The sequence below is a fragment of the Sardina pilchardus genome, chromosome 23 (assembly GCF_963854185.1).
Source record: "Sardina pilchardus chromosome 23, fSarPil1.1, whole genome shotgun sequence".
NCBI lineage: Eukaryota > Metazoa > Chordata > Actinopteri > Clupeiformes > Clupeidae > Sardina > Sardina pilchardus.
In genome coordinates this window covers 28,483,638-28,497,623 of record NC_085016.1, presented here as the reverse complement: position 1 = coordinate 28,497,623, position 13,986 = coordinate 28,483,638, and the positions used below count along the sequence as shown (strand labels likewise).

Genomic DNA, 13,986 nt, shown 5'->3' with positions numbered 1-13,986 from the left:
GTTTGTAGATGTGTGACACTGTTCTTGTGGTCTTCTAGGATCTAAGTATCATTGAGCAGCTGAATGCAGGTGTTCGGTATTTTGATTTGAGAATTGCTTGTAAGCCAAAGGATGTCACTCACACCTTCTACTTTGCCCATGCACTCTACACCACAGTTACTGTGGAGGTAAGGGAAGATAACACATACACACACACACACACACACACACACACACACACACACACACACACACACACACACACACACACACACACACACACACACACACACGTCTTCTCATGGCTGTTCAGAGCAGAAGTCTCCATGGGAGACTGAACGAAAAGTACCACAATTTTTAGACTGCACAATTACCACCAGATTCTCGCCATGTTCATGTCAATATACTAAAAAGGTAAAAGCTGTGTTCTAGAAAGAACTTCAGTATAGTTGGTATCATGATATTACTATCTCAGGTCTGGTTTTAACAGTTTTTTTGTACAAATATACTGCTTGATGATCAGTAGGAAACCTGACCACAGCATTGTAGCTAATAGTGTAGAAAGTGCGCTTCATACATCATTGCAAGGAGACCTGACATACTTTTTTGTCTGGCAGTTATCTGGCAGTGGAGTATCTTGTCATATACAACTGTATGCCAGCAAAATGGGTGTAGCCTACTGTATGTTCAAGGCTTGTTTGTACAGTTATTTACTTTTATTTTCATGCTTCCACAGGAAACCTTAACCGAAGTTGCTCGTTGGTTGGAACACCACCCAAAGGAGGTTGTCATTCTAGCCTGCTCATCATTTGATGGCTTGTTCCTCAATGACCATCAGAGGCTCATTGCCAAACTGCCACAACTCTTTGGGAAGAAACTCTGCCCTAAAACGGTTCATGCACCTCATCAGACTTTTTTCTGCATTACTGTAATTTCCAGCATACAAGCCGCAGGACAGTGTTTTATGCCAGTTAAAAGAAACAAAACCAAAACTGCCCCCCTGTATTAACCTCATAATCAATGTATAAGTCACGGCTAATAGTCGGGAAATTAGTACAAATGTGAAGTGAATTGTAGGCTACCTGCATTATGGCGCTTTTCTGCAGTGGCACACTATAGGTCCATTTATGGTTGATGATGTTGTAACATTCCTTTAGACATTAGTTAGAAACGTGATGCCAGTTGCATAATGTAAAAACTGTGCTGTGCTCTTATGCTTCTATCTGCTTGTCTCCTACAGGCGTGCCCCTCTCTGCAGCACTGCTGGGATCATGAATACCAAGTGATCCTCTCCTATGCCCATTCAGCAGCTTCTGGCCACCAGGAGCTGTGGCCACAGATTGACTACTGGTGGTCTCACCAAGACAGGACATCAGCAAGTGAGGTTATTAAGTACTTGGATGACCGTTTGCAGGACGAAGGACGAAGTGGCAAGTTTATTATCATCCTTATTGTTGTTTTTTGTGTTTGTTATCATCATTGTTTGCCTGTTTTGTTGTTGCCTAATTTGGTGTTTCTGTCTGCCTTTTGGATCCTACAGATACCTTCTTCGTCGCTGGTCTGAACCTCACTGAAAATAACTGCTATTTGATAAAACACCTATTCTTATCCATGAGGGAAATGACTCTTGCTGCTTTTCCAGAGTTACTAGCCTGGGTCAAAAGGCAACACTGTGGTCACAGCAAAGAATGCATCAACATTATCGCTGCTGATTTTGTGGGTGTTAATCAGTTTGTCCAGCTTGTCATTGAGATCAATACAAAATGATCAAGTAATTTTATTACAGTTTTTTTTCAATCGCTTACAAGCGTTTGTCCATTCATTTGACACATTTTCAAAACTCTAAACACAGTTAGCACAGCATCGGCCTTTTGTGGCCATACCATTCACACATTTCATGTCGTTTTCACACAGTATGCAGTCAGTAAATACATTTCCACAATGCTTACATTTTCTTAACAGACAAGCTATAACTCTTAACAAAATTATGGATCGTTTTTCTATTATTTACGAATGTTAACACACAACATCCCACAATAGCAAACACAATATTCCAAACCGTATAAAAACCTCTGCTTCTGCAATGATATCAGTTCAAAAGCAATATATCTCAGCTGATACAGTAATAAACAAACAATTTAATAAATGACACACATGATGTTGGGTCAATTGGGCCAACCACAGCCAATTCCAATCTGGCTTAGACTCAGTGGCAGGGGTTATTTTTTTCATATGACATTGAAACAGTAGTAAAAGGAGGACTTTGAGGAGTGATGTTTTTTGAAACAAAAACAGAAAAAGACAAACACTGTGATGTCTATACAAGGAAGAGTAAGAGCAAGGGGCCCAGGAAGAAGGGCAGGCCAATGAGAGGAGCAGTGCCAGGGAGAAGAGTAGGCCCAAGGAGAGGGCAAGGTAGAGGAGAATGTGGGAGAAGAGAATGTGTGGTGGTGGCATTCGAAGGGCTGCAAGAACAGTCAGTGATGAAATGTGTGCCGCTATCATTGCCCATGCAATCAACCTAGGCCTTTCACTAAGAAAGGCTGGTGAGAATACATGTAAATATCAGATGCAATGTTGATGACACAGTAATTTTGTGGGTTTTTTGTTATCCCCTTTTTACCTGGGCTTTTTGCTGTTGTTTTTTGTTCAGAATGCTCTTGTTCACTGTAAGCAATACTGTACAACTTGTTCTGTTCTATCATACTGTAAACAGTATTTCTACTGTACCTCCTGTATAAACAGTAAAATAAAAAATATATAATTTATAAATATCATAGCCTACCGTAAACAGTATTTATACTAGTACCTCCTGAAGTTAAAAAAAAAGAGATTGGCTTTTAACTAGAATGCTTTTGTATGTGAACATTACATGTGGACATACAGTTCCCAACCAAGACATTTTGTGCAAAAATGCTGGATTGCATGTTTTGCATGCAAATACCTGTAAAACTGCAACATAAAAGTCTATGCATTTTTGTAATGTCAACAATAGCCAGTATTTTGAAACCTATATACTCTGACTGACTGCATGTATCTTGTGAAGTGAAAACAAGTTTTATTCTTTGACAGAATGATTTCATTTTGAGTCAGATTTCCAGTGTTTTGGTAAAGTTAGTGTGTGCAGAGATATGACGAGTTAGTGTATATGAAACAAAATGTGGTGTAACAACATGGAATGTGTTTTTGGAAGGAAAATTATCCATTTGGCCAATTGTGTTTTGTAGGTGTGAGTCTGTGTTTAGAGTTTTGAAAATGTGTCAAATGAATGGACAAACGCTTGTTAGCGATTGAAAAAAACTGTAATTCACTTAATCAAGAAAGATAATAGTAGCCTATAAAAGAGTTTAAAAACCTGATATACATAGCCTTTAAAAAAGTTTCTTCAAAATAGTTTGATCAAGCTACCACATGACCACTCATCAGCCTAATATTTGTAGAATCACTTCCAAGTAACGCAGACATGGCAAAACAGCTAAAAACTGTTAAAAACTAAATTAGGCCTAGCCTACTGTAGAGCTGGTAGGCCTAAATACACAGGCCTATTGACAGGGTACATGGATGTTAGACATTGGGTGTAAATAGTATTGTTGATTATTACACTATTTACACCCGGGTGTAAATAGTAATGTTGATTATTACTCTATTTACACCCGGGTGTAGCCTAAATAGTAATGTTGATTATTTGCACCCGGGTGTAAATAGTAATGTTGTTGCCTAAAAAGTTAATTCGCTTAAAAACGATGCGCATCAAAAGTTAGTGCGACATACAGATTGATTGATCTCATGGGCCATCTCAATGGCTTTTCGCTTTTATACAATGTTGATACTTGTGTTCTCTATATTGAAGTCCTTGCACGCGGTTCAGATTTGTGGGGAAAAAAAGCTTGTGTAGGTATTTTTTCCCTGTTGTTTCTCCTTAGGCTACTGCCTGACTCTCTCTTGCTTCACTCTGATTTGTACATCAATCAGTGTGGGTAGGTTGGGTCTGATGGGAAGTTATTACTAGTCATTTACGAGACCTTTTCAGATAGTCCCTAACTTTCCAGATGATTTGTCATCATAACGACGGGTCACGAGAATGTCTTGCTTTTTCTCGTATTGCCTGCATGCAGTTTTCCGGTTGCGGGAAGCGTTGCTCCACTGCCGATAAATAACTTCAGCTCGAATGTCGCCTAATCGTGGAACTGCACTGCACAGGGAGTTCAGGTAGGCTACTGTATGTTTGGCCATGATGGGAACAGTCGTGTCTGAACCGACAGTAAAATGTACAGTAGTCTCAACAGATGCCACGGAAAACCAAGAGCGTATTATATCCTCCGTGGCCTATATACCTCCACTACACCACAAAAGCTATAGAAACATTAAGACCTAAATTGATTTTGTTCGTAGATGCGATACAAATATCAGTAATAGGCCTATTGCCTGGCAGTCATTTTGCTCTCACCAGACAGTGGAATGTATAGGCTTATAGGCTGAAAGGACCGGGACGTTTGGAAAGTTTGCGGACTGTGAAAGATTTAATGGGCTAGTTCAAATTCTGATGCATATTTTAGGTATCGCCCTAATGAACTGAATACATGGAGAGGGGCTCCAACATGCCAGACGAGACGAACTGTGCGGATTGGATGTCACATCTTCCAGACAAACTCTGGAAGGTACCGTTATGGAACCTCGCCATCCCAGGTGAGTCTTAAAGTGCTCTGAAAATATGACCATTTTATAATGAAGAATTTATAAATGTAGTTTTATTTGATCTGACCTCCATCCTTTTGTTTATGAATACATTCAGCATGATTAATAATGCAAAACATTTGTGTGGACAATGGACATCTATATCATTTCAGGTAGTCATGACACAATGACCTATCATCTGGATGACCGTTCACCCGTTGTACAATCTGCATCTTGTCTTTTGAGAATGCTAGACCACTGCTTCCCCTGTTTCATACGCCCTTATGTGAAGAGGTGGGCCACAACCCAGGTATGTCTCTGAGTGAGATGAATATGCATCTTCATTCTGAATTACTACTGTAAATTCAATGTTGCTCTACAACCTACACACAAAGCATGGGCATCATCATCATTTCTCACAACAATCTCACATAAGTAACCATCCTACTGACATGTGACAGCCAGGCCATGTATTTATCATTGTACTGCATAACATTGCATGTAGGCCTAGTTATCATTATTGACAGTGCCATAGATATATGTGTGCAAGGCTAGCATAAAACAGATATGAATTCCGGGTGACTAGAAGTTATTTACCCCTTATGTGACCTTGCAGACATGGGACATTTCAGATCAGCTTGACGCGGGGATTCGGTTCCTGGATCTGAGGGTCGCTCATAAGAGACAAGATGACAACGATCATTTCTATTTTGCCCATGGAATCTACTCTAAGCAGACTTTGAAGGTCCGGGCAGATGCCCCTTTTTAACAAACAAAATAAATAACATGGATCAGTAGCAGCAACGTTATGTTTTTTCTCTCTTCACAAATCCATAATAGTGATGCACCATTTGAACTTATTTTAGGCCTAAACACTTGTGCATGCTTTGGTGCCCATTATTATAATTCCATTATAGTACCCATTATTATATTGTAATAATGTGTTTTTGTATCTGTCAAAAAATAATAACTCATGTTTTGGTTTCCTCTACTCTATTGTAATGTCTCCTTTCCTTTTTTGGCCTCAACAGGACACCGTCACAAATGTGGCACAATGGCTACGAGAGCATCCTAAGGAGGTGGTGATCATTGCATGCTCAGCATTCGATGACATGAATAAAGAAGAACACCTGGAACTTATTAATTTCCTGAAAAGACGATTTGAGAAGAAGCTGTGCCCCAAGACAGTGAGTTAGTCTGAGTCAATCAATAACCTTTGCTTACCAGGGATACAGACATTGTTCTTTGTTATTTACAGGGTTCCCACGGATCCTTGAAGTCCTTCAAAGTTTGTGAATGTGAAAACAAAATAATCAAGGCCTTTGAATGTCTTGAAAATAAACATAAATGGATTAATTATAATTGAAAATGCTTGAATTTATATTATTTGTGGTGGAAATGTACACCATCAACAAATTAGTCAACTATCATTGTAGTAACATACCATAATAGGAAAATGTTCACTCAAGTCTCCCTCTCGTTTTAATTGTCATCTGTGAGCTTCTGGAAAGCCTAATATAATCACAATGTTATCTGTGTCACAAACTATGGTGGGTCCTTGTCCTTGAACTAGAGAGAATTGGCCCAGAAAGAGAAAAACTCCTCGAATTTGCAGCATTATTCTACAGTAGCAAAATCTCTCAATGCATATTGAGATTCAACCTGCATTAAAGTCATTGAATTGTAGTATGAAAATGTCTATCAGTGTTAATCTACTATTTGACTATTAGTAGATTTTGGTTTGAATGGCCATATCCCTGACTGCCAACAAGACAACAGTTGTCAGTAGTATGACAACAAATATGATCACTGCACTGCCCCAGTCTCTGTAATTGGGAACATCAGAAATTACAACTTAGTACCCAACCACAGATCAGATCATGTGGCAGAAGCAAATCATGGCACAGGAGCAAAGACTAAGTGTAGGCTACTTGAATATGTGTGTTTCCAATACTGTACTTCAATATCACTGGCCTAACCGTGAACTGTACTGTTTTCACACATTGTGTCTTCATATGTCATGTGACAAAAAACAAAAAAACATAATTACTCAACTAAGTTTCACTTCCATTCGCCCCACTATATGGCATGTGTTGTTAATTACAGGAAACCCCCTCCCTCAGTTTGTGCTGGGAATATGGCTATCAGGTGATCCTCTCATATGACAACCCGGCTGCAGAAAAATACACTGACTTCTGGCCGATGATTGATTACTGGTGGGCCAATACACCTGACCCGAAGGATCTCATCTTATTTCTTGAGGGGCAGAAGGAAGACGGAAGGCCAAAAGGTTAGAGAAATTTGTACATATATATTGTTGAAAATATTCTGTGGGATATACATTATCTAAAGCTTTTGCTATCTTACTTTTTTTTTTTTTTTTTGCAGAGTCATTTTTTGTGGCTGGAATGAACCTCACAGAAGATTTACGATATATTGTGCAGCATCCTTGCCAAACTATGAGGAGTATGACTTTGAGAGCCTATAACTTTTTACTCGACTGGGTAAAGAAGCAGCATCCGGGTCCAAGTAAAAGAAGTCTTAACATCATCTGTGCAGATTTTGTGGCAGACAATGAGTTTGTTCATATTGTGATTGCACTTAACAAACAAATTCTCAGTTGATCTGCGTTGGTTTGATATGCAGCAAATTCATTTCATTGAGCATATAATTTGCACAACTGTTTCCATGTCCCAGAGCTGTCAGTTATTCTAAAAGGCTGTTTTTGAGGTTCCCCTCTCCTCCATGCTCACCAAGGAGAATGGGCGTCATGGCTTGGTCCAAATCGCTTTGTGTTTTTCCATTTTCAAAACCAGGGGCCTGTTGCACAAAAGCAGAATTAAGACATCCGGGATAAGTTACTGATCCGCGATCACTGAATCCTAAACAAGAGCATACCGGCTGAATTGGTTGCACAAAGACCAATCCAGGATGAGCAGACACGGATTCATCAAGCCAGGTGTAAGTTATCCGGTGTATGTGCGCGTTCTCGTTTCTCCCCCAATAACTCGCGGTTGGAATAAAAAAGACGCGAAAAATAGCGTCTTGCACACAAAGTAAACAACCGCTTTTGATATAGACTAACAACGAGGTAAAGTTTTACTTTTTTGGATGGGGGATCATGATTATTTCTGTTACATAGCGGGAGTAGGTGTGGCAGATCAACTGAATGCAAATTTACGTATGCACCCACGTGTGTGAGAGCTTCCTTGTCTCGGCACGCAACGTCATTAGGAAGCGCTTTGCCACCGCAAAGATGCACAACGTATCTTAATTTGTCTTAAAAGCCGAATTAGTTCAAAACACCTTCGAAAAATGTCCCCTCCACTTCCAATCAACTACTACAGCAGCCTATTCATCAAACATCTGTCAAAAAAGAAGCAAACAACGAGTAGGCTATGTTATTAATTATAAGGCCACCATAATTTAAATGACATCCATATGGTATTAGGCAGACATTCTGCTGTGTTTTGCGAGTAAATGCATGTTGCAAATAATATATAAATGGAATCTACAGCTCTTTAAAAAAAAATCACGTGGAGGTCTCATTTGAATGACAGCTAGCTGAACCAATCAGATAATGTAATTACCATTAGAATCAACTTATCTTGGCTGTGAGCCTGGTCAGGAGCAGGCTAGCTCCACAGAATAAATCGCCATGGTAACTTATACCATAACATATCCTGCTGCCCCCTATCCCGCTTTTGTGCAACTGGATCACGGATAAATTGAGCCAGGATAACCAAGATATCCCGGGTTAATCCCTTATCCTAGTTTTGTGCAATAGGCCCCAGGACTGTGTAGAAGCGCCCGCTGAATCACTTTGAGTCATGTTTGGTAACGTGCTTTTAGTGCGTCTGCGTCCATGTGTTGCCTGGTTAATATTGCAGGCTACGTATTTAAACTGTTCGAACTTTATTGACGGTCCCTACAGTTCAGTGTTTACTTCTTCTTCCTTCCGGATTCTCAGGTTTTACGTGTTTTTGCGGATATGTGTTCAAAGATAGTAGCCTAACGCTGTAGCCATTTCTTGAAGTGAAGAGACATTCAGGGTCGGCCTCTCTGTGTATTATGAATAAGGTATTAAATCACCACAACCCAGAGTTTCCGAGTTTTGCCAGATAGGCTAATGCAAATTGTCTTTAGCCTGCGTGGTGGCAAGCCACGTTTTTTAACGTTATCGAGAAAACAACGCCATCAAGGGGAAGATGAACTGCAGAAAGTCTTGCAGAGAAGTCGCAGTTGTAAATGTGTAAGCAGTTCTGTCAAACATTTCCGTTGTCTGCGTATTATCACTTCTATATTGCTATCACAGCTATACACATTAATGTATTTATGGTGTTAAATCTGGTCTTTATTTGTGTTTCAACATGTGAAAGGGCGTCTAAGATTAGGTGCCTCCTTTCTTTTCACACACTAAGGTGCTTAACTCTCTACTTAAGTGATTATCTTGTCCAGTGCTTCCACCCACCACTTGGTCCTCCTATTTGTTTTGGTGTTCCTGCATGTGGTAAATAAACATAGCCTATCCATATAGGCCTACATCCAAAAACAGGTAGTCTAGGCTATCAGTCATGGTTGTCATTTTAGTCTTTTTTAGAATTGTGTAAACTCATGATTGTTTTGAAAGAAAAAATAAAGCTTTTCTATTCTCTAACTTATTTGTCTGTATGTATGTTGTTGCCAGCCAGGCAGTGGAATTATGCGCTGAAAAATATTCCCTGCATCTCACATGATATGTAATAGGCTAATTAGCTTACACAGTTATAGAAATTAAGCATTCGAGATGAGAGATTAAAAGTCATTTCACCGCTGGTTCTCTCTCTCCCTCTCCCTCTCTCGCGCTCCATCTTCTCTCCCTCTCTCCCTCTCTCTCCCGTCCTCCTCCCACCCCTGTTGCTTAAACAGATTACCACAGATTCACTGTTGCTGTTCGAGGCCTGCACTGCTGACAGCTTCAGAGTGCATCTGAATTGGCTTAGAGCAACAGACCTACCAGATGGTTCTAGAGAGCCTAGGGGTGTCTAATTACCCAGTGCTTAATCAGCCTTCCCCCTTACCAGAAGCTGACAGGTAAACCCAGCGTCAGGGCTTCTAGTCGGTCCCAGGTGCCTCAAGGGAGCCCTGTACTTTCTGGAACTTTCTGCCGAGGGGGAAATTCTCTTGGAACACACTGGAGCAGCTAGTCTGTCAGTATGGATAAGAAGGAGGAGGAGGAGGATGATGCCATCTTCACAACCTGGAAGCAGGGGTTTGATCAACAGGAGGTGACCGAGGAGCCGGATGGAGAGAGGAAGTCTAGCTTGAACGTCCCTAGGCCTCGTCGATCCATTGCCAACCGCAGAGCTTCACTGCCTTGTCCGGTACGCTCTCTCTCTCTCTCTCTCTCTCTCTCTCTCTCCCTCTGTGTGTTTTCATGACATACACCAGAGAGTCCTTGTAGGTGCACATAGAGAACGATTACTGCTTCCTATTAGTTTTTATAATGTGAGTGATGATCAGAAATCTCTGGGTCAGGTAACATGAAATTCTCTTGTCTATGCTTGTGACGTGATCAGTATCAGTCAAGGGCTTACTGCCATAAGATTGTCAGCTGGGGGAGATTCCACCTTCACCTCAATGTCAAACCTACATAGGCCTATATCTATTTCTATCAGCAGGCCTCTTAGCTGTGACTGGAAAGAGGCACCACATCAGAGCCTTTGTAATTGCAGAGAGAACTGTGACAATCCTAAGAATACCAATAGTTATGTTCTTTCATTTTGGAGACTCTCCTCTCATAGCTCTACTACAGACAATTGCTCTCATTGATGCACTTAACTACACTCATTGATGCACTTATTGTGTTTTTTTTAGAATTGCTCTTATAAGCTTTAAATGTTTTTACCATGTTGTACTGTAAGTCGCATTGGTTAAAAAGTGTCAGCCAAATGTAATGTAATGAAATGTAATGTTGAAGACGAGACTGTGAGTTGGATATACTGTAGGCCTCATGTTGAGATTCATTAGGCATTAAATACAGTTTCAGCTTAAGACATCTTCACAGTCCCACTCTTTTTTCATGATGGTGATTTTTATAGTTGTTTCATGCTTCTAAAATGAAATCCATAATTAGACATCTGAATAAGTAAAACTTCTCACTGTCTCCAAGAACAGCTTATATCTCCTTGTGTGCTATGATTGAATACTAATTAAATATCATTGGAATCATCATCTTGAGCTCCACATATATTCTATAGATAAGGTGGTGTTGTGCGGTTGGTTTATAGTCAGGTTCCATCTGGATGGTGTCCATCAGGAGGAGGTCCATCTTAGTCAGACCTGACACCTGTGTACTTAAGGACAGTCCAGCTTTGTAACTGTTTACATTTACAATTATCCATTTAGCAGACACTTTTATACAAAGCGACTGACCATATGTCAATTATATTACAAGGGCCATTATCCCTAGAGCAACCCGGGGTGAAATGTCTTGCTCAAGGGCATAACAGTAGAAGCCAGGAATTGAACCCACAACTATTCAGGCTACAGTATGTTAGCCCAGCTCCTCCTTAGCCCCTATGCTACCACCGCCTACTCTTACTGTTGCTGTGTTAGTATTATTGTGTTGTGAGGGTATTGTAACTGTGTATGTATTATTCTACTTGTCTGTCTCTGTGTCCTGATGAAATGGTAGAGGGTTGTCAGTCACATTGTTAGGTGCTGAAATTTAGTTCTACTTTTTTAACATTGCAAGACAGGGGAGGCCACCTTTTGTCTGTGATGGTGTCTGATTGATGTTATCATGATGTGAGATTGAGATAACAGAATGTATGTCTAGGTTTCATGACCGTTTTGGTGTGCAGTGTGTGTAAAGAATAATGATGTCACGCTGCACTCTTCAGATAAAGTAACCCAGAATTGCACTTCACTGATTTGACCAGTTAATCCACCTGACAGCTCAACTGGCAAGTTGGAAATCTCAATGGAGACACTCTCTCTCTCTCTCTCTCTCTCTCTCTCTCTCTCTCTCTCTCTCTCTCTCTCTCTCTCTCTCTCTCTCTCTCTCTCTCTCTCTCACACACACACACACACACACACACACACACACATACACTGAAACCTCAAATGAGGATTCAAATGGGTACATTTTCCTGTTACATTACATTTAATCAATATCACAATTCAGCAACACTATGTCATGTGCAATGTGCAACAGTAACAAACCACCTATGACTATTCAACAATATTCAGCAGAGTGAGTAGACGTCAACATACTTGTAAACAAAGCTACGTGTAAACTAATTATAACTTGACCCCAGCCAGGCACAACCACAACTCTAAGCCAATTTGTATTCAGGTTGCATGTAGACCCTTTATGGTGGTCCAAACTAAATACACACACTAATACACAGAAAATCACACAGTTAACATGTGTGACTGATATGGGAGGGGGGCCACTAGTTGTTAGTATTTTCCTTGACACTATCCCAATGCTATATTTCCATGGATATGGGTTGAGATTGAGTAACATCTGAATGTACAAAATCTATGCTTTCTGCTTTCCTTCTTTCTGTTTTGAAGTCTGAAAGGTTGGACTGCAGCTCCCTAGAAATTACACACCATTATTTTTTTCAATAGCAAGCCGAAGGTCTAAAAGCACTCTCCAAGCTTGAAGTGATTCACTGACTTTAATTATAATGTAAATAAAAAGTGAATCATTCATCCATTCATGCATTCCTTCATGTTGAAATCTGTAATATTTGGTTGTAACTCCGGCAGAGTAGCAATGGTATAGTTGCTACTCGGTAGCTTTCAGAATTATTGAAGTTTTTAGTTATATGCTCAGTAAGTGATGTGTTCTCTTGCTGTTCTTCTTTGTTCTTATCCTCGTAGGCCACATTAAATGCCATGCAACTGCAACTTCAGCACAACACCACTACGGCCCCCAATCCTGCCAGCCACAGCGCCAGAAAGGAGGGCGAGTCGCGGCACCACTACCGGGCACGGCACGCTGGCATCAACGGAAGCGATGTTTGCCCCGCCGCCCACAGCACCCCTGAGAGGGAGAGGCGGGCGCCTGCCATTCCCACCATCCCAGAGGTCACGGAGACCGCAGAGAAGAAGACCCGCTTCAGGGGCAGAAACGTCATGTCTCTGGTGGGCTCATCATGCTTCTTTTTATTCTCATTTTATGTTCAGTGGATGCTCTTTTAATTAAGCTATTGTATGCCCTTTGCTTTGTTTTAGGTCTATCCTGTCTGCTTTTATTTACGGTATATGTTATTGTGTCTGTGGATGAAATATGCTATATAAATCAACTTGGCTTGCCTTGCAGTGATGACATACTGTCTTACTGAGTCAAATAACTGTCAAATAACTGAGGTCTTCTGTCTTCCTGTGCTATACCTAATTATTTTGTAAGGGACAAGAAACCATGTAAATATAGCTTTTGCCTACACCAAATATGTATAACATATACTGTCTTTCAACAGCATAATTTTGGGCTCAGTATATTCCAGCTGGCTGACAATTTTGTTTGTTAAACCACCCTGACTCGTCCTTTTGCATTCTCGTTCTCTCTAGAGCGATGCGGACAGCATTTGTCTAATCTGTCATGATGATCTCCACAAAGGTGGGGGAGGGGTGAGGGAACTTCACTGCACACACCGCTTTCACTCGGAGGTATGTGCCTGTCAACTCTTCTATTTCTCACTGAAGAAATACTTTGTTCATTAAAACACATTCATTAAAGTGTAGGTACCTTAATAAAGCCCAAGAGGTAACGCATTCTAAACGCCACCTGATGCAGTCTGTCAAGTATCAGTCAATTAATCAATAAGACTGAGTAGAAATAAGAATGGGGTTTCACCTTTTTCTTTGTCTCATTATACGATTCAGTATGATTCAGTATTCAGTTCTGTGAAATCTGTACTCTGAGTTGTTTTTCTGGGTCTGATGACTAAGTTGTTGGCATGTTTTGTGTGTGTGATGTTTTTATGCAGTGTATAGAGGAGTGGCTGTGGAGGAAGCAGGCCTGCCCCACCTGTCGCGTGCATGTGGCTATGCCCGAGCCTCTATACTGGACGTCCACTCGTGTCAAAGTGCCCTAACTACGACCCCCTCAACACACACACACACTGAAACACAAACACACACACACACACACACACACACACACACACACACACATACTGTACATACACACTTCACCAGCGACTTGACCAGCAAATCCTGGATGAAAGGAAAGCTAAACTGCTGTTCAGCAGAGAGGACAATAAACAATTTTTTTTTTACTTGTCATGTCCACCATGCTTTTGGTTTTGTAGTCTTGCAATAACTGGAAGTATTTCT

General features: G+C 40.6%; 3 protein-coding genes across 4 annotated transcripts in view; all 3 read left to right on the top strand.

The window, feature by feature from the left end:
* The window catches only part of LOC134070859 (PI-PLC X domain-containing protein 1-like), a 30,872-nt gene that overhangs the window by 1,751 nt on the left and 15,135 nt on the right, over positions 1–13,986 (top strand). Inside the window, exons 4-7 of one of the 2 annotated variants that reach the window (XM_062527335.1) lie at positions 39–167; positions 716–871; positions 1,220–1,409; positions 1,520–3,087. In XM_062527335.1, the coding sequence (XP_062383319.1) occupies positions 39–167; positions 716–871; positions 1,220–1,409; positions 1,520–1,746 (702 nt within the window). In that variant the 3' untranslated portion in view covers positions 1,747–3,087. Of the gene's footprint in view, positions 1–38; positions 168–715; positions 872–1,219; positions 1,410–1,519; positions 3,394–13,986 lie in introns of those variants that run through there. The other variant, XM_062527334.1, reaches the window with a different exon arrangement.
* On the top strand, positions 3,850–9,310 carry zgc:112023 (PI-PLC X domain-containing protein 1). The gene is made up of 7 exons (XM_062528175.1): positions 3,850–4,188; positions 4,536–4,665; positions 4,827–4,963; positions 5,270–5,398; positions 5,685–5,840; positions 6,760–6,943; positions 7,042–9,310. The coding sequence occupies exons 2-7, from the start codon at positions 4,560–4,562 to the stop codon at positions 7,275–7,277; spliced, it is 948 nt and encodes a 315-aa protein (XP_062384159.1). The 5' UTR covers positions 3,850–4,188; positions 4,536–4,559; the 3' UTR covers positions 7,278–9,310.
* si:ch211-207l14.1 (uncharacterized) lies at positions 9,519–13,813 on the top strand. The gene is made up of 4 exons (XM_062528151.1): positions 9,519–10,016; positions 12,529–12,792; positions 13,219–13,317; positions 13,638–13,813. The coding sequence occupies exons 1-4, from the start codon at positions 9,849–9,851 to the stop codon at positions 13,743–13,745; spliced, it is 639 nt and encodes a 212-aa protein (XP_062384135.1). The 5' UTR covers positions 9,519–9,848; the 3' UTR covers positions 13,746–13,813.